The sequence below is a fragment of the Asparagus officinalis genome, chromosome 7 (assembly GCF_001876935.1).
Source record: "Asparagus officinalis chromosome 7, Aspof.V1, whole genome shotgun sequence".
Classification (NCBI taxonomy): Eukaryota; Viridiplantae; Streptophyta; class Magnoliopsida; order Asparagales; family Asparagaceae; genus Asparagus; species Asparagus officinalis.
The window spans coordinates 76,010,532-76,034,837 of record NC_033800.1 but is presented as its reverse complement, the minus strand read 5'-3'; the positions used below and the strand labels follow the sequence as shown (position 1 = coordinate 76,034,837).

The 24,306-nt window shown below is 45.1% G+C and overlaps 1 protein-coding gene across 2 annotated transcripts; it reads right to left on the bottom strand.

Moving 5' to 3' along the window:
- Positions 17,349 to 23,401, bottom strand: LOC109851088. Of its 2 annotated transcripts, none has more exons than XM_020421192.1 (2): positions 21,489 to 23,401; positions 17,349 to 17,724 (listed from the first exon to the last, which is right to left on the bottom strand). In XM_020421192.1, exons 1-2 carry the CDS (start codon positions 22,945 to 22,947, stop codon positions 17,657 to 17,659), a joined length of 1,527 nt encoding a protein of 508 aa, XP_020276781.1. In that variant the 5' UTR covers positions 22,948 to 23,401; the 3' UTR covers positions 17,349 to 17,656. The 2 variants fall into 2 exon arrangements, with proteins under 2 accessions (XP_020276781.1, XP_020276782.1); XM_020421193.1 differs by having other exon boundaries at positions 17,349 to 17,712.

Below are 24,306 nucleotides of genomic sequence, written 5' to 3'. Positions count from 1 at the left end.
AGATCTAACTTGCAGAAAACAATAAGGGAGATGAACACATAGATTTAACGAGGTTCGGCAACGTGCCTACGTCCTCGGGAGCCACACCACACAATCTCTTTATTAATTGAAGAAGAAAATACAAGCTCTCAAACAAGGGGTTAATCTCTCTGAGATTCTCTCTCTCTTTGCAGTCAAAAAGCTCTCTTTTTGATGTAGTATAAACCCTAAAATCGTTTGGGGTATATATAGAATCCTGGTTGAAACAGAATCCCAAGCAGAACAGGAAACTGCCAAAACTACGTCCGGTCGACCGACCCGGTCGACCGAAGTTTGGCGGTCGACCGGCGCGGTCGACCGATGCAAAACCCGAGAGCAGTTTTCTCCTACCCCTTCTTCGCATGTATCTTTTCCCCCGAAAAAATTCTTCCTTCAATCAACAATATCCCGGCGATCTCGCCGATCCTCGTAGTGTGGCTCCGCCTTCGTCTTCTACTCGTGAAGGCCAACTGAAGTTGCGCACAACTCCAGTTTCTCAATGGTGACTGCCTTCGTCAACATGTCTGCCGGATTTTGACTCCCCAAAATCTTTATTAAATGCAACTTTCCGTCCTCGATCAGCGAGCGTATAAAATAGTATTTAACGTCGATGTGCTTCATTCTGGTATGATATACTGGATTCTTGGCAAGATGTATAGCGCTCTGGCTATCACAATAAAGAACTCCTCTCCCTTGCTTCAGATCCAACTCTTCCAAGCACCCGTTCAACCAGATCATCTCCTTGCTTGCTTTAGTCACCGCGACATACTCAGCCTCGGTTGTAGATAAAGTCACAATCTTCTGCAGACGTGAGACCCAGCTCACTGCTGTCGACGCTAAGGTATAAACATACCCTGTGGTGCTTCGCCTCGTATCATGATCACCGGCGAAGTCCGCATCCACGTATCCCTACAGCACCAACTCCTTCCTCCTGAAACATAGTGGTTTGTTTGTTGTCCATCTAAAGTACCGCATTATCCACTTCACGGCCTCCCAATGCTGCTTCCCTGGATTGCTTGCAAATCTGCTCACAACTCCCACTGCATGGGCGATGTCCGGCCTCGTGCAAACCATCGCGTACATGAGACTCCCAATGGCTGAAGAATATGGCACCCTGCTCATATGCTCGCTATCTGCATCTGTCTTAGGCGATTGCTCCTCAGATAGCTTGAACTGACTTCCAAGGGGTGTGCTAATAACTTTAGCATTCTGCATGTTGAACCTCTGAAGTACCTTCTCAATGTATTCAGCTTGGCTCAATCTCAATGTCCCTTTAGCTTCATCCCTTCTGATTCGCATCCCTAGAATCTGCTTCACTACACCCAGATCCTTCATTACAAATTCCTTTGCTAGCTACCTCTTCAAACTGTTTATCTCTTCTAAACACGGTCCTGCTACCAACATGTTATCAACATATAATAACAAAATAATAAAGCTGGACTCGAACCTTTTGAAATAACAGCAATGATCCGAATTGCATCTTCTGTAGCCATTGTTCTGCATGAAATTATCAAACTTCTTATACCACTGTCTCGGAGCCTGTTTCAAACCATATAAGCTCTTCTTGAGCTTGCACACCATCTCTTCCTTTCCTTCTTCAATGAAGCCAACAGGCTGCTTCATGTAGATTTCTTCATCCAAGTCACCATGAAGAAAGGCAGTCTTCACATCTAACTGCTCAAGGAAGAGGTCTTCTGCAGCTACTAAACTCAACACCACTCTGATGGTTGTGAGTTTCACAACAGGGGAAAATATCTCCGTGTAGTCCACTCCTTCCCGCTGTTGAAACCCTTTCACTACTAATCTGGTCTTAAATCTCTTGCTTCCATCACTCTCCTGCTTGACCTGGTAGACCCATTTATTGTGCAAGGCTTTCTTCTGCGCAGGTAGCTGGGCTAACTCCCATGTCTCATTAGTGAGTAGAGAATCTATCTCCTCCTGCATCGCATGCTCCCACTGCTGAGATTCACTCACTTGCACTGCCTCTTCATAACACTCCGGCTCTCCGCTATCTGTTAAGAGTAGATAATCAAGTGACGAGAGGTATTTGGGATTTGGTTTGGGTACTCTAGATGACCTCCTAGGCTCCACGCCCTGGGTAGTAGCTTCTGCACCTATAGTCTCCTCCGTTCTACGGTCAGAACTGACATCGTCGCCCCCATCTGGAAGTTCCTCCAAATCCATATACTCGGATCCACCTATATCCGTAGTGCTGCTCCCACTGCTTTGGCTATCTTTGGCATTATCCATGTCCTTGTACATCACCTCCTCATTGAATATCACATCCCGGCTCCTGATGATCTTCCTGTTCTTCTCATCCCAAAGGCGATACCCGAACTCATCAATGTCGTATCCAATGAATGTGCACTTCTGTGACTTAGCTTCTAGCTTGTCCCTGATATGGTCACTGATATGAACATAAGCCACGCAACCAAATACCCGCAAGTGTGAGAGATTTATCTTCTTTCCACTCCAAACCTCCTCTGGAATCCCAAAATCTAATGGAACTGATGGCCCGTGATTAATAAGGTATGCTGCCATATGTACCGCATCCGTCCAAAATGTCTTAGGCATACCTGCATGTAATCGCATGCTCCGCGCACGCTCTGTCAAGGTCCTGTTCATCCTCTCTGCAATGTCGTTCTGCTGCGGCATCCCTGGAGTAGTCCTCTCTAAGCGAATCTCATTCGTAGCACAGAACCTCTTGAACTCCTCCAGCTCGTATTCTCCACCATTATCTGATCTCAAGCACTTCACCTTCAGATCTGTCTCGTTCTCGACCATGGCCTTCCACTTCTTGAAGATCTCGAACACCTCTGACTTGTGCTTCATGAAGTAAACCCACACCTTCCTCGAGTGATCGTCGATAAAGGTGACGTAGTATCTCGAACCGTCAAAAGAAGACACACTGGCTGGACCCCATACATCTGTATGAATCAACTCTAGCTTCTGAGCCTTAGGTGGCCTTCCTCTGCTCGAAACTTAGGGCTAAACCTGAACCTTCTGATTCGGACGATTTCCTTCTAACCTCCTCGGATAGAATCATGCTAACAACCTCATTCAGCTTCAACTTCTCTTTCTCCGCCGATGTAGGGTGTAAATTTGATTTCCCGAAAACAGGGAGTTTCGTTTGTATTGATAAGAAAGCCTATTACAAACTAATAATCAAATGTTTACAACAGAAGCAGAGGGAATGCCCTCTTTGTTTTGTGTGGGGTCTTTAGGTGGCTATAGGACGCTTCGCTCGATGCTTGTGTCGAGTCTGCTTCCCTTGGACCGTTCGATCGAGGTTGCTGGAGAGCTTCAGTACACAGTAGAAGCTCAAGTCGATGGAGTTCGGGTCTGCTTAGTTCGCCGGCGATCGGAGCTCAGAACCAGCAGTGGTGCTGTAATCGCAAGGATTATGCAAACTTGGTCTCAACTGCTTTTCTCCAAGTTTTTCGACCTCGCCAAAGCTGCTGGAAGAGGCTTTAATGAAGAAGGACATCTTGAACTGCTCCTTGAATTATGGGATGTGACCATACATTGTTCGGAGCATCCTATTGCCATTCGACACCAGTGGTCATTCGACAGAGCTGTGGGCTCTAGCATTACGTCACTGTAGGAGTGGAAATCCCTCCTCGTATGCGTGGACAACGCTGTCGAATGCTTACGTGGATCTTGACCAACCACGAGCGCAACGGCGGCTCTTGCCCGTTTTGTTTGGACAGCTGAGGTGAGTCGCATTAGAGAATGCAGGCCCCTGTTTTGAGCATCTATCTCTCACTTGTACTATGGGCGGCTGTCGGCGGCACGGAGTGCCGTAGTCCTTCTCTCTTTAGGTCAAGAGAGGCGGGAAAGCATGTTCCTGGCACTCGAGTGGGTTTGGACAGCTCGCCGAATGCTGGCGGACTCGTCTCCTGACTCAGACAGCCGAGGTGAGTTACATTTATGAATGCTCAGGTCAACTCGACACCTGTCCAGTCCTTCGCACTGTGAACGGCCGCTTGACGGTCTTGGGGTACTGCGCCCCCTCTCTTCGGGTCAAGAGAGGTAGGAAGGCCCATCTCAGCACGTGGGGTAGCAGGTATCTGGCCATATTGGTGGCCTCGGGGTTTGCGGGCGGATTCGACCTTGGACTCGGGCAGGCGAGTTGTGTCCATGGCGAAATTCCGCTATCCTAGTTGATTCTGGCTCGTACAGGCGAGTTGATCATTCGGGTGAATTTCCTGCAAGCTCACGGAGGTATTTTTTTACCGTCTACAAGACCCCCTTCAAAGTTTTCAGACCTAAACTGGCTTGCGTGTGGTCTGGAATACTTTGAATGAAGAAGTCTTTCGCGAAGTACGCGCGCTTGGTTTCTTTTAGGATTTTTAGCAAACCCTCAGCTATCAACGGGTTTGATGTGCCTTTACCGATCACCGTTTGAATCGGGCTAGCCATACTATTCCCCTCAGTATGATGAGTTGTCGAGTAGTTTCTCTTAGGCTTGATGCTAAGATTTCTACTCTCAACCTCAGCCGTTCGAGGCGTGGTTTTAAGCGAGATAATCTTTTTGGCGTTTCAAAGTTTGGGACAAGTCGTGTTACTTGTCGTTTTTCTCCAGGAGCGAATAATCCGTTCAGGCGAAGTTCGGTTTTGGAGGCGAAATTCCGCTCGACTTGCGGATTTGGGTCGAATTCTCGCAGGCGAGACCTTTCTTTTCGGGCGAACTCGGTTTGGTGTGGGTGAGCCATGCGTCCGCTAGTGGGCTTCGTGCTTTCCAGCTAAGACGGCGTGGTTCTGTCACGTCGCGTTCTGACGCAAGCTTCGTGTTCTCCGTTTGAATCGTGGCCGTGGTTTTCAAACCCAACCGTCAGATACAACCGTCGATTTTGGTTCAGATTTAGGGTTTTTTGCCCGACCCGTTTCCCACCTCGACGTGGCACTTCGAAATGTCAGGGGGCAATCTGGATCGTTGATTTCGATCGTGGTCACGTTTCTCGTCCGCCAGTATTTCGCTTTTTGAGGGCGATCGTGGCCACGTTGGCCACTCCTCCGTTAAATAGGTCGTTCCCTTTCTTTGATAGTTACCGTGCTCCAGAATCCTGAAAATTTCCTAAAGAGAGAGAGTTCCCGCTTAATCCCCTCAATGGCGCCGAAATCCAAGAAGTGTGTCGCGAAAGGAGGAGGTCCCGGGCGCTATTCCGACCGCCTTTCTGCTGGTGCGCCCACCCGCATACCTGAGACACCCTTGGGTAAGTCGATAGGTTTGTCTGACGACTTTGTGTCGGTCACAGGCGTCAGGTAGGGGAGAATGAGCATTGCTTGTCATCCCTGGATTCAGTTGTCTTTTGGTAGTTTCTCCAATTTAGGGCAAAATCGCCCCCCTTTTTGGGCGGATTTTGTACTGACTCATAGAGGGTGATTTCCGCCTCCATAGGTGAAGTTGACCTTTACTAAGCAAAGGCGAACTCGTTTCTTGATAGGCGAGTTTGACTTTTCCTCTGATAAAGGAGAATATCGTTTTCGCGGGCGGATCCTGCTCTTAGTTGAGCGGGACTCACTTTTGACAGGCGGATTCGCCCGTCTTTGCTTGATTGGCGGATCTGCCCTTAGGGCGGATCCCATCCTGACTCTTTGGTCCTTTCTTGTAGTGATCTTTTCTGGTGAAGCCCTTCCGAAGGGCGCGGCCATCGGTCTCGTCGGGGGCACAGGCTATACGGCGCCTCCCCGATTTCCCTCCTTGAATCCGGTGCCTGTGTTCTCTGCTTATAGGCCGGATGGATTGGTAAGGAGAGTCACTGACGGGCACCACCTGACGCTGCGTGAGCTGACCACCGATGCGGTGTTGACAGACGAGGCCAGGACAGAGTTACAGAAGCCCTAGTTTTTGTTCGGCGACGCCGCGACTGATCCTTCCGCCTTGTTGATCAAGGAGAGCAGGTGGCTCCGTGAAATGGACGGGGTCCCTTATTATCTCCCTAACATGCCGAGGGGATTCTCCATCGTCGAGCTGCGTTCCTTCGCGGTCTCGAGGATGATGAATTGGGACTTGACCCCCACTCAAGATGGGGTGACTTGCAGCGTCTTCACGGGTTCTACGACTGGGTATGGCATGGAGAGTTCTTGCAAGCGCGTGACGGGTCTGCGCCCTGGCCTACGGAGAGACGACGGCGGTCGCGGAGACTTTTCGTCATCGCTTCTTCTGAGTTGGAGGGAGATTCCCCCCAAAAGACTTCAGAGCTCCTGGGTGGGTATATTCTGTGCCCGGCAGCGACACTTGGTGGTCCAAGATCACCGACTACGTCCTGGCTGAGAATTCTGATCTTAAGAATTCGGAGCTGTATGTGGTCGTTCGGTCCACTCGACATGGTTTGAGGATCAATGCTTCCCAGTTCCACAGCATCTTGGAACTGTACTGTGCGGAGAGCGGCACATTCTTCACCCCTAACGGCGAACTTGGCATAACCCACCATGAGATGTATGACGTGTCAGGGCTGCCTCTGGGAGAGTTCCCCTACGAAGAGTACGTCCCAAGCCAGGAGGAGATCGACCAGCTTTCCGACTGTTCCCCCTTGGTAGTGGAAACTCTGTGGGAGTTGCTCTGTCATTACCACATCTGCCTCAGCACCTTAGGGGCTACGGATCACAAGGGGAAGAAGAAGAGGACTCCGGGGATCAGTCACAAGAATTGGGAAGACTACCTATTCTCGGGGAGCGATGTCAAGGGGAACCCTGCTCTTCCTCTAGGCGGGTGCGACCAGGCTGAAGTGGAAAGGCGGATGGCCGAAGAGGAAGCCACAGTAGTTCTTGAGCGTGACGAGGGCGGATTCAAATCCGGGACGGTCCTCCACTCGTTCCACCACCAGGCAGTAGTTCTTGAGCGTGACGAGGGCGGATTCAAATCCGGGACGGTCCTCCACTCGTTCCACCACCAGGTCAAGTCTCCTATATCTGAGAAGGCCTTGCTTGCAGGGTATCTCATGTTGTGGTTGAAGAGGTGCGTAATCCCCACTCACTCTTTTGAGGCTCTCCCTGTGGAAGTTGTGTATCCGGCGGTTTGCCTAGCCCATGGGAAGTCTTATTCCTTGGTATCGGCGACAATAGCGTGTATCCACCGGGGGCTCCGTACCCTGACGGCCTAATTCTGCCGTGTGTCGGCTATCGACGAAGGGGAAGGGGAAGTCATCAGGACCCCTAATCCCAGAGTGGGACTGCCGTATACTTATTTGATGGCATGGTTCGTCTGCCATTGCGAATGTTTGATGAGCGCCCCTGCGACTCTTCAGGAAGACAGGTTTGTTCCGTTCATTGAACGCTTGGGGAAGTGCTCTTGGAAGTGTAAAGACATTCCCGACGCGCGGAAGACGCTTTCCCATTTCGTCCACTACAACTTCCGCCGTTTCTTTCCCCTTTTCAGTGGAGGAGGATACGGGGAGTCTTTTAGAGATGCACCGACAGCGGATCATCACACAGTTCTCTCTCATGGCGCCTTCCGCTGGTTGGTGAACATTCGGCCGGGGTATCATATCCTACGAACAGGCTCTGTGTACTATCTTGAGTCGTATATCCCTTGCAGGTTCGCCCGCCAGTTTGGGTATGATGCCCCCCCCGCCAGTTTGGGTATGATCAATTATACGTGGGCAACGCCAATCCCCATCTGCACTTCGAAGGAGGGCTAGTGGATGGAGCTCGGGGGGTGGTTCTGGACCCATGCTGGCGGTACCCAGGCCCGCTTCGAGCTACTGGCGAAGGACCGTGATTTGCATCACACTCTCCTGTACTGCCGGTGGTATCAGGGCGCTAGCGCTAATCCCAAGGGCTTCTGGTTCCAAGGTTCGTGTTTGGCGGAACAAGGGCGTCCCCCCGTAAGGCCTCTCCGTTCTTCGAGACGGAGGGGTCACCAAACTGCTAAGGGGTGGCTTCTGAAGGACCCAGCTGAGAATGTTGAGGACGGCGACGTGGGTCTAGACGAATCTGAGGTGCCTGAGACCCGAGCTCCTTCTCCTGGTCTTTCGTTGGACCCTCAGGGTGAGCGGGGAGAATCTGAGGAGTTAGTCCGGGTGGGCGAGAGGCTGGAGTGAGCCCGGAGCGTGATAGCGGGGCGGATGGGAACGCCCCTTCTATCTCCGAGTAGTTCGCTGCTCTCCAAGCGGCAGCGGGAGATGATGGCGGAGGGTTCCAGAGCGGAAGCGGCTAAGAAGACCCGTCGCGAGGAAACTATGGAGGCTGCTAGAGCGGCGGAGATGACCCCTACGCCCGCACTCGGAGGTAATGATTTTTAGTATTCTCGAGCACAAAGCCGGATCTTGTATCATCTGATATCAGTGTTTAATCTGAGCAGGTGCAACTGAGAGAGTGATCTCTATCCCTTCGGACGAAGAGGAGGAGATCGGAGATGGAAAAGAGACTGGCGATTCAGGTAAGCCTAGGCTTAGATGTTGTTGATCTTCCTGAGCCGAAGGGGCATTTGTCAATCTTTTCTTTTGCATCCGCAGACGGCCCTTCTCATGAAGCTACTGGCAAGGAGGATCCTCCTTCTTGGGAGGGTCATTCAGGCGGAGAAATGGGCGTATCGGAGGCAGATGATGACGTCTCGATTCACGAGGCGCTGTCTAGCGAGGAAGAGGGGTTGGCTCCTGAGGACAAGTCCAGCCAACAAGAGTAAACCTCCATTCCCGCGGGAGCATTGATTGGTGGGGAACCCTTGTCGCGAGAGCTTCCGACTTAGAGGGGGACTCCCACTCGGTTGGTGACTCAGAGGAGGACTCCCACTCGGTTGGTGGCCGTTTCCTCCTCTGTAGTGGCTAGTGACGCCACGGCTGCTACCCCGATGGCATCGGCGGCCCTACCGGCTTTGGCGTCGCCCACCCCCGTTTCTGCGGTTATGACCATCAGCACTTCAGTCGTAACCTCGTCTTTGGCGGAGGGGGCTGCCCTTTCTCCCTTGGAACGTTTGCGGAAGAGGAGCACCGCACGAGCCTTGGTCTACTTTGAAGACACCTTGGCTGACTGCATCAGACTCGTCCTGGAGGATAACTGTTCTTTCGAGGAGTTCAAGGAGGACCTTGATCAAAACATTTTCTTCTTAATCAAGAGGCTCGGTGCCACCGCGGCAAAGCCGTACTTTTCTCGTTTGAGAGAGCGGAAGAGGCTGCTCAGCGGTTGCTCACCCTTCATGCGCAGAGTTCCACAATCGTCGATCTTGCCTCCGACGAAGTCTGAGCAGCAATGGAAGACCGTGATCGCCGCCTGAACGAGACTGTGTCGCTGGAGACAAAGTTGGCCGTAGAATTAGAGCAGGCCAAGGCTGAGGATGCACGAGTGGCTCTTGAGCAACAGACGGCCGATAACCGTCTTTCTTGCCTATCCTCCGAGATAGAGGAATTGAAACGGGTCATAGCTGACGCACAGGCCTCTTTGGTCACTCGAGAGAAGGCTCGCGAGCAAACGGCGAAGGAGTTGGAGGACATTGAGTCTCGTCGGCAATTGGTCACTGATTCCGTCGAAGAGAAAGATCGAGCTCTCAAGGAAGCCAAAGATACCGTTCAAGACTTGGTCTCGCGCACCGAGGAGGATATTCGCTGAGAGATCCTGAAGAGACTTGAACTTCGCCTAGCCGGCGAAATTCGTGAGGCAGAACTGCGGTTGAAAACTTTGTAATTTGCCTTTAATTCGCCGTTGTAATAGGATTTCTTTATGAATGAAATTACCCTTTCGTTCTTGGTCACTATTACTTCTATGCATGCTCCATTTAACATGTGTTAACTAGAGTGTTAGTTGTGAAGAGTAGTTTTCAGCTGTCGGCGAATTTCGTCCGTAAGCTTGTCTCTTCTGCGAGCGGATTTCGTCCGCAGGCGGTTTTGGAATTGACTCAAATTCCTAAAGGGGCAATCGATTTTGATTCGCGGGAATCTCAGCGACGAATTCACCGTCAGGTAGGCTCTGCTTTCAGTGGGCCACGTATCGGTCTATGCTTACGTCAGCCAAGAAGACGTGGGCATGTCGCTTCGTATTGAATGCGGCGTAGTGGGGCTCTTCGTCCCTCGCGCCCGATTCGGGCCGTTGTTGAATATCGTGTTTAAGAACCGTCGGATCTTGTTCGTCCAGGTAAGATCCGATTTGTTCGGCCTTACCCTTCAACTGTTTTGGCCTTGAACAGTCCAATCGAGTATTGAGTAACCGTCTAGGATTCCTAGGGTATTTAACGCCCTTATCCTCTGTTAAGAAGATTTACTGCTTTTTCCTTGTCTTCCTCCAGAGTAAACCCCAAATTTTCCCTTCCTCATACCCTTGATGGTGCCGAAGGTGAAGAGGGTCGCTTCTAAGAAAAGGAAAGAACTGTCTTCTTCGGGCACTGCTGAGGCTGCCGCGGCCGAAGGTATCTTTTCGTCCTGACTCTCGCGTGGGTTGAACAAGTATTCTTCCTTTAACTCCTCTCTATGTTGTTGTTGTGTTTTACAGGTCGAGGGGAGGCGCCGACTGCCGAGGAGCATGCGGCCGAGCCTATCCTGATTTCGGACGACGAATCTGAAGGTCCTGCAACCTCCGCCGCCTCAGACTCTGCTCCCCAGCTGGGAGCTGATCCCTGCCTCGAGATTCCGCTCATTACGGCGCTCACTCCGGGCCAAGAGCCTGCTCCCTCCGAGTCCTTGCCCTGGCGGGCTCGCGTCGAAGAGTTTGAGAATGCCGTGAGGCAGGTGATTTCCCTTGTCGACCTTGGCATGGGCAGCTTCGATAGCTTCAGGCAGTCTCTTCTTGATCGCGTGGTTGATTTGCGGCGATCGGGCGAAAATCGGCTTGCTACCCGTTGAATGCATGAACTCCGTCTCTTGGAGTCACGCATGATAGGGTTAGAGACATTGCTACGGGAGGGTCCAGAAGCTGACATGGAGTCCTGCCTGGTTCATGCCAGGCGTCAGGAAGCTTGGGAACAGGAGGTCCGTTCCAAAGAAATAGCAGATTTGGAGTCCATCGCCAACTTCTGGGTGGGTCAACAACATTTGCTAGAGGAGCAAATTATCGACCTCAATCGCACTATGGCTCGCCTGAGGGCCGAATTGGGACAGGCGGAGGCGAACTTGAAGGGGCTCCAGTCCGACGTTGTAAGGGTCAGTAAGAACGCTGAGGCGGAAACTCGACACCTCCTAGCCCTGCGTCAGGCAGATGCTGCCGCCAGGTCAAGCTCTGAAGCTCGGGTTCGGAAGGCTGCTGAAGACAAAGCTCGGGAAGACCACGCGAGAAAAGTGGCGGCGGCCAAAGAAGAGCTCTCTACTTTCAGCGTGTTCGACTGAGGCCTCGATCTTATGATTGTATTAAGACATTTTGCTTATGACTCGTTTGTTTATGAAATCATAACTTTGTTCAAATGTATTGTCTTAAAAACTGGGTGCATGTTTTGCTTCTTTGAACGTAATATTATGACTTTCAATACTTACCCCTCTGCGACTGCGTGTTCGCTGGAATATGCCATCCTGTCGGCGTTGAGCGAACCGAGTGTTAGGTCTCAGGACGGAGTCCGAGTCTGGCGAGTCGGAGAGTACCGCCTTCCCCTTGTCCGTCATGTTAACTGTGGCGGATGCGACCTCCAGGTCGTCGACAGCGCGTCTTTTTTGGTGACGACGCCTTCGACGGGAGGGCCTTGGTCGAGAGGACTGTTGAGAAAGTCTCTCAAATACCGAAGGTTTCGCCGTTCCGACGCATTGGCAGTTGGCGAGGACCGTGTGGATGAGTCTCTCGTAGTGGCACTGAGGATTCGCCTCATGGGTAGTGTGTTTGCGAGTTAAGTATTCTCTGAGGTCTTCTATGGGCGGTTGGTGACAACCCCCAGCCTCAGAAGAGTCGCTCGAGTGAGCGCATGAGAGTTTTTTGGACGTGCTCTCTGGTGCACGCTGGGTGGGACGTTTTGATGCTGGAGCTAGGCGATCTCGCCTTGACTGGCGAGTCTTCGCGTTCTGGCGAACTCCAGTGCGTAGGTGGGTATCAACCCTTCGTCTGGACGAGCGGGTTTGCAAGGTATCGCCTATTTCCTTGCCTTTACATTTATCCGCCAAATGTTTATGGCGAGGCTCGCCAGCCTTCGAGGATTCGCCTACTTGGGTAGGCTCGCTCGTTCGAGGTGACTTATTCGCATCAGGGATGTGACCTGAGAAGCGAAGTCCTCCTGAGCGGGTGGCCCTGCCTTCCTCGGTCGGCGCCCCTGACTTGGAGAGTCTTCCGACGTCGGGCAGTTTGCCTTCTCGTCTAGCGTTTCTCGGGCTTGTACAATGATTCAGGCCATTGTGAGAAACGGAGGTTTGGACCTCCTTTCTGACGAGCGTTTGCCGTCGCTGTTGGCTAGCTCTCCCAGCGAGGAGAGCATCACCGTGGGCTGTGGCAGTGCAGTTTGTGCCGGAGTAAACCGGCGTTCCCTCTGAGACAGGTGTCTGCGAGGATCGCTTGGCGATCCATTTGGCAGACCCTTGTCCCTTGCGCTCGATCTCCGGCTTGGCCTTGCTCGATTACGAGGGAGCGGGTTCCCCCGACGAGACTCGGGTGGAACCTTCAGGCGCGGAGGCTTTGACTGTTTGAGGTCGGCTTCGGCGCACGACTCTGTGGCGTTTGCGGGACGCATCGCCACCAGAGGATGAGGAAGACAAGTACTCTTCGTACTTGGCCTGGTCGAACTCAATCTCCAGGGACTCTACGGTCGTCCCAACAGCAACTTTATCAAATTGAGCCACCACCATTTCGTTCGATGAAACAGCTCCTCCCACTGTGGTCGCCATCCTCTGTATGGTGTAAATTTGATTTCCCAAAAACAGGGAGTTTCGTTTGTATTGATAAGAAAGCTTATTACAAACTAATAATCAAATATTTACAACAGAAGCAGAGGGAATGCCCTCTTTGTTTTGTGTGGGGTCTTTAGGTGGCTATAGGACGCTTCGCTCGATGCTTGTGTCGAGTCTGCTTCCCTTGGACCGTTCGATCGAGGTTGCTGGAGAGCTTCAGTACCACCAATTTTTTTTAACTTTAGGTGGTAGTTTATGGTTAGAATATTTTAGGTTTTCCTATTAAAAACTCAGCAAGGATCGTCTCTTGTCCGCTATCAGCTAACCCAGGCCAAGTGGTACTTAATGCAAGGATTATGCCGAACACTTGGTCCAACTGCTTCTCCAAGTTATTCACCTCCCTCAAAGCTGTCGGATATGCTTAAATGAAGAAGGACAGCGTTGACTCCCTTGACTTTGATTACGCAACATTGTCGGAGCTATCCTATGCCCATTCTACCACCAGTACATTCGAAGAGCTGCTCAAATCCTCACGTAGGATACAAGCCCTCCTCTTATCGTGACAACGCCGAGCTTACGGACTGACAACCAACGAGCGCGCGCTCTTGCCCGTTGTGCCCACAGCCTGAAGGTGAGTCGCATATCGAGAATGCAAGGCTTATGTTTGACATCTGTCTGCTCACTTTACTGTGGCGATGTTCGGGCGGATCCTATTTCTCTCTTCAGGTCATAGAGCACGGGAAAACATATCCTCAACCTCATGTGACCAGCTCCCGAATTGCTGCGACTCGTCTCCTGACTCAGACAGCCGAGGTGAGTTACATTTATGAATGCTCAGGTCAACTCGACACCTGTCCAGTCCTTCGCACTGTGAACGGCCGCTTGACGGTCTTGGGGTACTGCGCCCCCTCTCTTCGGGTCAAGAGAGGTAGGAAGGCCCATCTCAGCACGTGGGGTAGCAGGTATCTGGCCATATTGGTGGCCTCGGGGTTTGCGGGCGGATTCGACCTTGGACTCGGGCAGGCGAGTTGTGTCCTTGGCGAAATTCCGCTATCCCAGTTGTTCTGGCTCGTACAGGTGAGTTGATCATTCGGGTGAATTTCCTGCAAGCACACGGAGGTATTTTTTTACCATCTACAGCCGAATTGCTGATTGCCGTCACACAACCTGCCCAACTATCCGGCAACTGCGATAGTAGTAGAAGGGCCTGCACTTTGTCATCGAACGTGATGTCCACGGAGATAAGTTGATCAACAATCGTGTTGAACTCGCTGAGGTGCATCGTGAAGGACCGTCCTTCTGCCATCTTGAGGTTGAAAAGAGTTTTGACTAGATGCACCTTGTTTGCTGCCGACGGTTGCTCGTACATCTTCGCGAGCGCTTCCATAAGCCCCACCGTCGTCTTCTCCTTCAGAATATTGTGGGCTACTGATTTGGCGAGCGCCAACCGGATTTGCCCTGGAGCCTTCCTATCCAGTACCTCCCAATCACCATCTGACTCCTCTTTCTTCTTTCCCTTTTCCTTGCCCATCAGCGGGCGATACAAGTCCTTCTGGTACAGATAGTCCTCCATCTGTGACTTCCAGTAGGTGAAATCCGATCCATCGAACTTCTCAATCTTTGATTTGCTTTCCTCTGCCGTGGCTTTCACACAAATTGCTGAACGAAGCTCTGATACCAGTTGTTGGGGATTCGAAATAATCAATCGAACCCTTGTCCTTCCGGACCTTGTGTTGAAAGTAAGAAAGTAGGAATAAAACCACAATTAAAGATCTAACTTGCAGAAAACAGTAAGGGAGATGAACACACAGATTTAACGAGGTTCGGCAACGTGCCTACGTCCTCGGAAGCCACACCACACAATCTCTTTATTAATTGAAGAAGAAAATACAAGCTCTCAAACAAGGGGTTAATCTCTCTGAGATTCTCTCTCTCTTTGCAGTCAAAAAGCTCTCTTTTTGATGTAGTACAAACCCTAAAATCGTTTGGGGTATATATAGAATGCTGGTTGAAACAGAATCCCAAACGGAACAGAAAACAGTCAAAACTACGTCCGGTCGACCGACCCGGTCGACCGAACAGACTCCAGAGAGTTTAGCGGTCGACCGGCGCGGTTGACCGATGCAAAACCCGAGAGCAGTTTCTCCTACAGGGTTTTAGCGGTCGACCGGGCCGGTCCGTTCGCGGTCGACCGACCCGGTCGACCGCAGTTCTGTTTGCTCGTTTTCTCGTCCTTTTGATTCCAGCTTTCATCTCGAACTTTGGGTCTACACCTTAGACTAACAGTCCGTGGGGCTACTTTCGACACCATGCATTGCAAGTACTGTAGTGTAGCATCTTGAAGGATTGTGGTGAAGAGAAAGCATTGAGATTCAATATGCAACTTCATTGTGTTTGTAGCTAAAGGGATGTTTGAAGAAGTAGTTATTTAGGAGCTCTTTGGCAACAATTTATGTGAAATGTGAAGAGATTTTGATGCTAGATTGGTTTCCAGTCTCATGCCAAGGAGAAATACAGTCACATAGAGTTTGATGATATCTGGCTATGTATAAATTAATGGTCAAGGAGAAGGTGAAAATATCTCTATCCCAGTGGATCAAGAGGCTTATATCTACAAACATCAATGGAAATAAAAGTTAAAGGCTTCTTAGAAGAGAATGGTAAAACTTCTTTTTTATCTTTTGATAAATTTACCCATGTCCAAGTTAAAGATAATAGGTACAGGTTAAAGGAGAAGACAGAACTAAAAGTCGGGGGGCTTTGTTGTAAAGAAGAAAAAGTTATGGGCTTCTTAGAAAAATATGGTAAAACTTAGGGGCTTTTTAGATATCATCTCGTATATAAGTGCTACCGAAGCAAGTAAGAATATATAAGTGAAAGTATTAAAAACTTGTCGTTTGGCAAGAGGTTAAGAGAAAAGAGTTAAGAGGAATGATTGACTTAGTTACCCTTCGCGAGAGGTTAAAAATAATTTAATTCCTTAGATGTGATGGTCAAGGTGAAGGCTTACGGTTTCTTTTCTTTTCTTTTTTAATAAAGTGGTTAGTTGCCATATGTGTGTATTAAGTTTCACATTTTATTTCCCAAGGGAGTAATTCTTAACCATCTTTTTTAGACAGATTTGTTAACTAACTTTAACCTTAATACTTTACAAGGGTTAAAGCCCTTTAGATGGTTAAGAATGGGTTAAACCCCTTAACTCTTCTATTAACCTCTTGCCAAATGGGGAAGTGCTGTCAAAAACAAATAAGGACATATAAATGAAAAATAGGAGAAACTATAGGTTATTTAAGTACAATTAAGCCATTTTGATTAGGGATATTAGACTACCATCACTTCATTTGGCTAATCGTCACCTGATCAGAAAACTAAGATTCATACGTTTTTATTTGACTAACTGTGATGGACTCATTTAATTTATACTCCCATCTCTGTTCATACACAAACTTATTAAATAATTTGGTATGGAACTTGCGTATTAACCTTCCCTATAATGTTTCAAGCAAAAAAAATTAGCTAGTAAATTGAAAATGAAGGTTTATATTTTTAAAATTCAATTTACAGAAATTTCCATGTAATATCGACATGCTAAAAGCCTAGAATTCACTAGAATTCACCAGTGACGAACTCAGAATATTGAGAAAGTGGTATCACTATATTTATAATTAACAATTAAAAATTTACAATTGTGCTCTATCATGTTTTATATTTGCAAAAGTACGTAATTGTATATTAGTAACACTATCAAAATCAAATACATCTTTCTTAATATATAATGTCAGTAAGCAATCATTGAGTCAGTCATCATTCATTTTATTCTTTAACGTAACCTTTATCAACTTCATTGCATAAAAAACTCTTTTGGCGAATTAACCCATATAGAATCGGGAGGCGCTACAGGCACACCCTCAGGCACACTATCAACCACACCCCCTCTCTATCTACAATGCAGGGGGCCTCACATCAGATTTTTTTCAAAAAAATCTGATGTGGGACCCCCTGCACTGTAGATAGAGAGGAGGTGTGGTTGGTGGTGTGGCTGAGGGTGTGCATGTATCATTTTTCTATAGAATCAGCAACGTCTATAAAACAAAACACAAAAAATAGTTTCAAATGATGAAGTTTAAATGTGTGGGCTCTTATAATTTCTTGACCAAAGTGGATCATGTGACCCACATTGGTATATATGGATACACCAACGGAATCCACGTGTTCTTTACAACACTTATATATTCTGAATTTATAAAATTTGCACTTTAATGTTTAAAAATAGTCTCCCGAAAATCTCACATCATAAGCCATTCTGATTTTAAAAAAAGGTTAATCGTGAATAGACTCGTTACGGTGTCATCCAATCGCGAATAGACTCCCTACAATTCTATTTGAGATGAATAGACCCCTTGTCGTATTGGCTCAAGTGTGATTACACTTCCTTAGTCAACTTTTTTGATTCTTTTAAAAGTAAAAAAACTAGCTAATAATTAGAAAGAATATTCTATATTTCTTTTATCTGATGTTTTTTTTTTTTTTGAAGGAAAAACAAAGGATAAACCCTGTTCAATTAAAACTAAAAATATTTGTTACAAAAGCTTTGGACACGAAGTGTATCCATATGTTAGATAACAGTAGATTTAGTTCCTTGTGATTAGGGATGTATAACTTTCTTCTTCCAAAGATCCATGAAGATGAAGAGAGGACCTTGTCGTCATTCACCGTTGACACAGATTTAAGGAAGAACCAAAGCCAGCCATACATATAATCAAAAGTAACTAAACTACTGATGTCTAACAAATAACAAAAAATCAAAAGGTAACAAGGATTATTTACAAGAAAACATAATTCCAAAGTCCACCAAAGCAAACTATCAAAACAATCATCCTGCATTACTCCTAGGTAGAGGATTGGCTTCAAGCATGTAGAGGATTGGCTTCAAGCATGGCCAAGACTTGTTCAGCTTTAGCTCCTGATTTAGCAACTGACCAATCATAAATTCCAGAAATTGCAGAATTAATTATAGTGAGATGAGAGAAATGTACTTGTTCAAAAAGAAATCTGTTCCTTGCAGTCCAAATACTCCAACATACTGAAGAAAAAATGATACGCCACATACATCCTGTAGTACTTTGAAGGTTCTCTAAGATATAAATAAGGTCAACAAGAGAGGAAGGCCATTGAAATGGTAATGGAATTTTTTTGAAATGACTCCACACTTGTAATGATAAAGGGCATAAGAAGAACAGATGATCTCGAGATTCAGTTTGTTGTCTACAAAAAGAACACACAGAATCACCTTGCCAGCCTTTCTTCATAATAATCTCCTTTGTTTGCAATCTATTAAGACATAGAAGCCATGTAAAAACCTTGATCTTGCTAGGCAAGATAGGATTCCAAGTAAGATTGTAGAATGAAGATCTAATACCTCTCGAGACTAGGAATTTATAAAAAGAGTTGACAGTGAAAATTCCATTAGATGTGAGGGACCAGGTTGGATGATCATGTTGATTTGATATGTTAAGCATACCTAGCAGCTGTATAAACTTAACTCTATCAGAATGGGAGGTAGGTGATAAACTCCTTCTCAACACAGGTCGCCATTGCCATTTATTATTTTGAAGGAAACCCTGACTTCTCACGGATATATTAGAAGAAAAAGAAAGCTTATGAATAGAAGGAAAAAGACTAGCTAGAGAATTATGTCCTAGCCACTTATCCTCCCAGAATCTAATTTTGTCTCCAGATCCAAGATGCCAAAAAATATGATGAAGAAAATCCTCTTTATGAGCTATGATGTCATTCCAAAAAACTGAATTTGATGATTTTGGACGTAAGGTCTGTAGAAAGGAATCTCTGTTGATATATAGGTGATGAAGAAAAGACCCTACAAAAGAATCTCTATCCAAGCACTTCCACAACCATTTAGATAAAAGAGAGTTATTGAAGATGTTAATGTCCTTTACTCCCAAACCTCCTTCAATTTTGCTTGAACATACCTTTTTCCAATTAACTAGGCATTTAAAGCTTTTAGTTTCAATCTTTCCTGTCCATAAGAAGTTCTTTCTGATTTTGTCTATTTCATTGATCACCCATTTAGGCAACTTATAAAAAGACATATAATAAAGCGGTATAGATGTAAGGACGGAGTTCAAAAGGACCAATCTCCCACCAAAAGAAAGATAATTCCTTTTTCATGATGCTAGTCTTCTATGAAGGTTATCTACAACTGGTTGCCAATCAGATTTTGATAATTTCCCACATTTTAAAGGTAGACCAAGGTATTTGATTGGCAGAGAACCCACTTTACAATTAATAACCAAAGCTAGATCAATTCCTCTTTGGGTATTTCTACCAAAATGAATCAAAGAAGACTTTGAATAATTGATACCCAATCCTGATAGTTCTTCAAAGATATAAAGAATGGTTTTCAGTACTGATATATCTTTGGAGGAGCTTTTAACAAAAAGAATGGTGTCATCTGCAAATTGTAGACTCCTTATATGATTGAGAGGTTCCTTAATACCAAGAGTAGATAAAGTACCATCTTCCGCATTATTCATAATCATCCTGTTTAGAACATCAACTGATATGTTGAAAAGCATAGGTGATAAAGGATCACCCTGTTTAAGACCCCTCTTGCAGTTAAAAAAATTTGTAGGATGACCATTAACTAGAACTGCACAATTAGATGATGAGATAATGTGATAAATCCATGAGCACCATTTGGCACCAAACCCTCTTGCTTGAAGCAGATCAATGATAAAGGACCAATCAACAGAATCAAAAGCTTTTGCGAAATCAATTTTCAACATTGAAACATCTTTTTTCCTTTTGGAACAAAAATGAATAAATTCATTGGCTATAAGGCTCGAGTCCAAAGTAGATTTCCCTGATTGAAAAGAAAATTGTGTAGGAGAAACCAAAGAGGACATAAGAGGGGAAAATCTGTTAGCGAGGATTTTAGTGAAGATTTTGAATAAACAGTTTATTAAACTGATAGGCCTGAAATCCTTCATCAAAGAGCTATCCTTAAGCTTTGGAATAAGAGTAATGTATACCTTATTAACTCTGTGGAGAGAAGATGGATCTTGATGAAAAGAGTTCATGATAGAGATGAGATCAATTTTGATAACATTCCAGAAGCTCTGATAAAAAAGCATAGAGAATCCATCTGGACCTGGAACTTTGTTGGGATTCATACTGAAGACAGCATTATATATTTCTGATTCGGAAAAAGGATTTTCCAAAGATGGGAGATGAGGCTCTTGATCAGGATATAAATAAGACCAGTCAATAGAAAAGTGCCTAGAATTGGCTTGACCAAAGAGATTATAGTAGTAATCCTGAAAAGCTTGTCTGATATCTTGATTATCAGTGAGAACTTGTCCTTGATGTATGATATTAGTAATATAATTGGACTTCTTATGGAAAGAGGCTGTTTTGTGAAAGAAAGAGGTATTATTATCACCTTCTTTTAGCCATTGAATCCTAGACCTCTGTTGCCAATAGGATTCCTCCTCTTGAATAAGAGATGTATACAATGATTGCAGACTCTTTCTATCATTGTATTCTGATATGGACAAAGATCTTGTTTCTTCCAACAAATCCAAAGAATTTATCTTTGATAGCAAATCAGATTTTCTTTGAGATATGGAACCAAGGACATTTTTCTTCCACCATTTTATTCTCCTCTTTAAAAGCTTAAGTTTCATGATGAAAATATCAACAGGAGAGCCTTTACACTGAAAGGAGTTCCATGATTGGGTGATGAAAGGTATGAAGTCCTTATTATGAAACCAACTTTTATCAAATCTGAATAAATGAATATTGTATTGGATACCCTTACTGTCCAAAATAATAGGGAAATGATCTGACCCTATAGATGGTGGTGAATATTGCAAGCAAGACGGGAATTTTCTTTCCCAATCTGGACAGACTAAGAATCTGTCTAATTTTGCCATAGATGGAAAAGAACGTTTATTTGACCATGTGAAGGTTCTACCACAAAGAGGTAGGTCGATAAGAGAAGAAGATGAGACAAAATGTCTGAAAGAATTAATGTCTCTTAAAGAACCAGTACCTCCATTTCTTTCATCAGTAGATAAAGTAGAATTAAAATCTCCACATAAAACCCATGGACCTGGAAGAATGTGACATATCCTGCTAAGTTCCCACCAACATACTTCTTTATCTTCCCTATCAATAGGAGCATAAACAGAGGTGAAGGTGAAGTTCCAATTTGATGGCTTATGATGCAGGAAAATAGAAACTGAAAAGATACCCACATGAGATTTGATGAGAGCAAAGTCATTTGACCATCCAACTAAAACCCCTCCTCTAGAATCATCAGAATCAAGACATGACCAATTTGAAATCCTCTTACCTCCTATTGCTTGCAATTTCCTTTCTGACGGTTTATAAAGCTTGCTTTCTTGAATTCCTATAATATCAATGGATGATGAGATAATAAAATCTCTAACCATACGTCTTTTTACAGGGTCATTAAGACCCCTAACATTCCAAGTAGAGAGCTTCATGGATAAACAGAAAACCAGAAAAAACTCCGTCTACTTAAAAAGACCAACTAATTAGTCTGTAAACTTCTTTCAACCTCCTTTGCCTTGAGCTTATCAAAAGATTGAGCAGATACAGAAATCCCACAATTTGCTGCTATATCTTCAAAAACTTCTTTATTCAGAGAATTTAAAGGCAAACCAACAGACGAAGAGGATTGTTTAGATTTACCTTTTTTAGAAGGCCTGATAATCTTCTTAGCTGAAATTGCCTGATTTAAGAAGCTCCTATGTTTATGATTCAACGTGGTCCGTCTTACACGAGCAACCGATGATGAGGAGATTTTTTTAGAGAACCCAGGTGGAACTGAAGAAGAGCTTTGAATAGCAGGTGTTTGATTAGAATTTGGCGGGAAAGATGTAGATGATGAAATTGAATTAGAAGCTCCTTTATTTCCGCCAAAATATGCTTCCCACGTTGATTTCTCAATATAAATGATTTTGTCTTTCCAAGAATGTTTAATCAAATCAAATGGAAGATCTTGATGAGGTTCTGATGTTGATTCGGTATCAGCAAGAATTTCAGCTTCCTTGATTGGGTCCTGAATAACCGCATTAACACGCTCCAATTGACCTGGCTCCTGAGAATCAATCTCCATAACAGATGTGGTATTTTTTTGAATGATTTCCTTGAATTTCTCTAGAGAAGATCCCTTATATTCCGCCACGTTTGAATTTTGAATCATGACCTGCTTTCCCTTATCAACTTCCTTATTTGCTTGCTTATTTTGATCAATCAACGTTGCATTCTTGATTTGCTCTGCTATTGGCATAGAAATTTGACCCTCCCATTTAGAGTCTAAAACAACGTCACCCTGCGCTTGCATTGCTGATAGTTGTGTATCAATAACTTCTGAACCCAATTGACCAGCTCCGATTGGGATTAGCTCTAAAGAAACTTCTCTTGTAAAAGAATCTATTTGAGATATGTATGAACAAACAACTGTTTTCGGAATACAATCAGCAGATTTGACTTTAACCAGGATGCGCACATCCTGACCATTAAGCTTGTCTGTTATATTTTTGCATCCTCTGACTAGCTCACCAAATGATTCAACGATCTTCTCTAAAATATCAATGGACCAAAAATGTAAAGGCAAATTTTTTATTTTTAACCACTGATAGAAGGCAGAATCAACTTTCTTCATACCTACGTTTTCATTCCATGGGGCAAACCATCCCTTAAAAGCATCGAAATTAAGAGCTTTTTCTTCAACAGACTCTGATAGTTGGAAAAGAGAAGGGAATTCCACAAGGTATCTATTGTTAACAAGTGGAATTACTTTGCCATGCCATGTAGACCAATTGAAAAACGAAGATAGTCTGACCTTAATAAGCTCTAAGGACGGTGAACCCTCTGTAATAGTAAGAATAGCAAAGGTGGCAAGAACTTTAGAATTGTTGCAAAGGGTTTGCGAAGCAGAAAGATCTACCTTCTTCTCTGAGGGTCTGAGATGTGATCTGCAATTTTTAGCAATGTGGCCTTCCTCATGGCAATTAAAACAGATAAAAGCTCCCTTCGGACAAAATTTAACAGAATGACGATCATCACCACAATTAAAGCAACGACGGGATTGCTTGGGATCCATGTAATCCGCCGGGAAAGGTTGACGCCACAGTTTATTATCCATCTTCTTCACTTTCTTTTTGTAAGAGACTGTTTTCCAGCCTTGATCAGAATTCTCCGCCTGTTTAGAAAGCCCTAGACTGTTTTGAAAGGATGAGAAGGACGAAAAAGTAGGGGTTTCTTTGGATTTTGGCGGTTGTCAAAAAGATCAACGAAACGACATGAGAAGGGATTAGGATGTGGCTGACGCTTCGTGATGGGTGCAGGAGCATAGGGAAGCTCAGAAACTGGTTTTTTAAAAATTCTAGAAATAACATACCCCTTGTGTGCATCTTGAATGACTTGTCTTTGAGGAGATGATGCAAGAACACCTTTGTAGATTGGAGGACATACCTGAGGAACATTGATCTTAGAGTTTACCCCCCCCTGCCTTGATCTGAGTGAACGCTCCTGTCTTCGCCGAATTAGCCGCCATGTGTATAGATAATACATGGGCTAGAACAGGCAAATACTGGACATGTGTGTGTGTAATCTTAGCATTAGCAATTGAGGCTCTTTCCTCACCATAAAACCATAGGGAGCCTACCCGTCTCCTCAAAAATTTTAACAATTTTAAAAATAAAAAAATATTTAATTACGAGATCTATTTGCAAAAATAGAACTACCAAAGGCCTCTACGCAATTGAGTGGAATTACAGGAAGTTTGTTTGCAATTAACCCTTAAAAATAAGGGTATTGTCATATATACCCCTTAAATCATGAGTTTTTACAACAATACCCTCCAAATCTTAGTATTTGCAATACTATCCTTCAAATCATCAATTAAAAAAAAACCCTAAAAGCAACAAATCATCAACTTGGTGCTAAATATTTGACTATTCATGTTTATAATTTTTACATTACGATTATAAATTAGCTTATGAAAGTAGATGATTAAGTGTTTTGAGGATAGCTTTTCCCAAAATTGATGATTTAAGACGTAGTTTTACAAATACTGAGATTTAGAGTGTATTTTTGCAAATAACCATAATTTAAGAGTTATATATGCAAATAACCCTAGAAATAAATGCAGAGCAAGGGAAACAATAATATATACATACTAGTTGTTACCCTTATGATACATATGGTTTAAATTAATATTCTTGTATGTATATTAGCATTTTGGGGAAGCAAAGAAGACAAAAAGTAAGACTTTTGAAAAGTGAGAATAAAATGAATGATTTATAAAGAATTTAAAGGCAAAGAATAAAAATTCCCAAGATGTGGAGGACAGTGGATTAGGATAAAATGGTTGAAATGAAGAAATTTAGTTATATTAAAATTTAGAGGTGAATTGTAGATAACCCCCCTCAACTTTCAAAATATGATCCCGCACCTTTTCTCACTTAGCCCCCTAAGCTAATATAATTAATATCTAAAGGAA

Coding starts and splice junctions, on each gene's coding strand:
- LOC109851088 (XM_020421192.1), bottom strand. CDS start 22,947: ATGGATAATAAACTGTGGCGTCAACCTTTCCCGGCGGATTACATGGAT. Junction 17,725..21,488: donor TATCAGGCCTTCTAAAAAAG/GTAAATCTAAAC, acceptor ATGATTGGTCAG/TTGCTAAATCAGGAGCTAAA.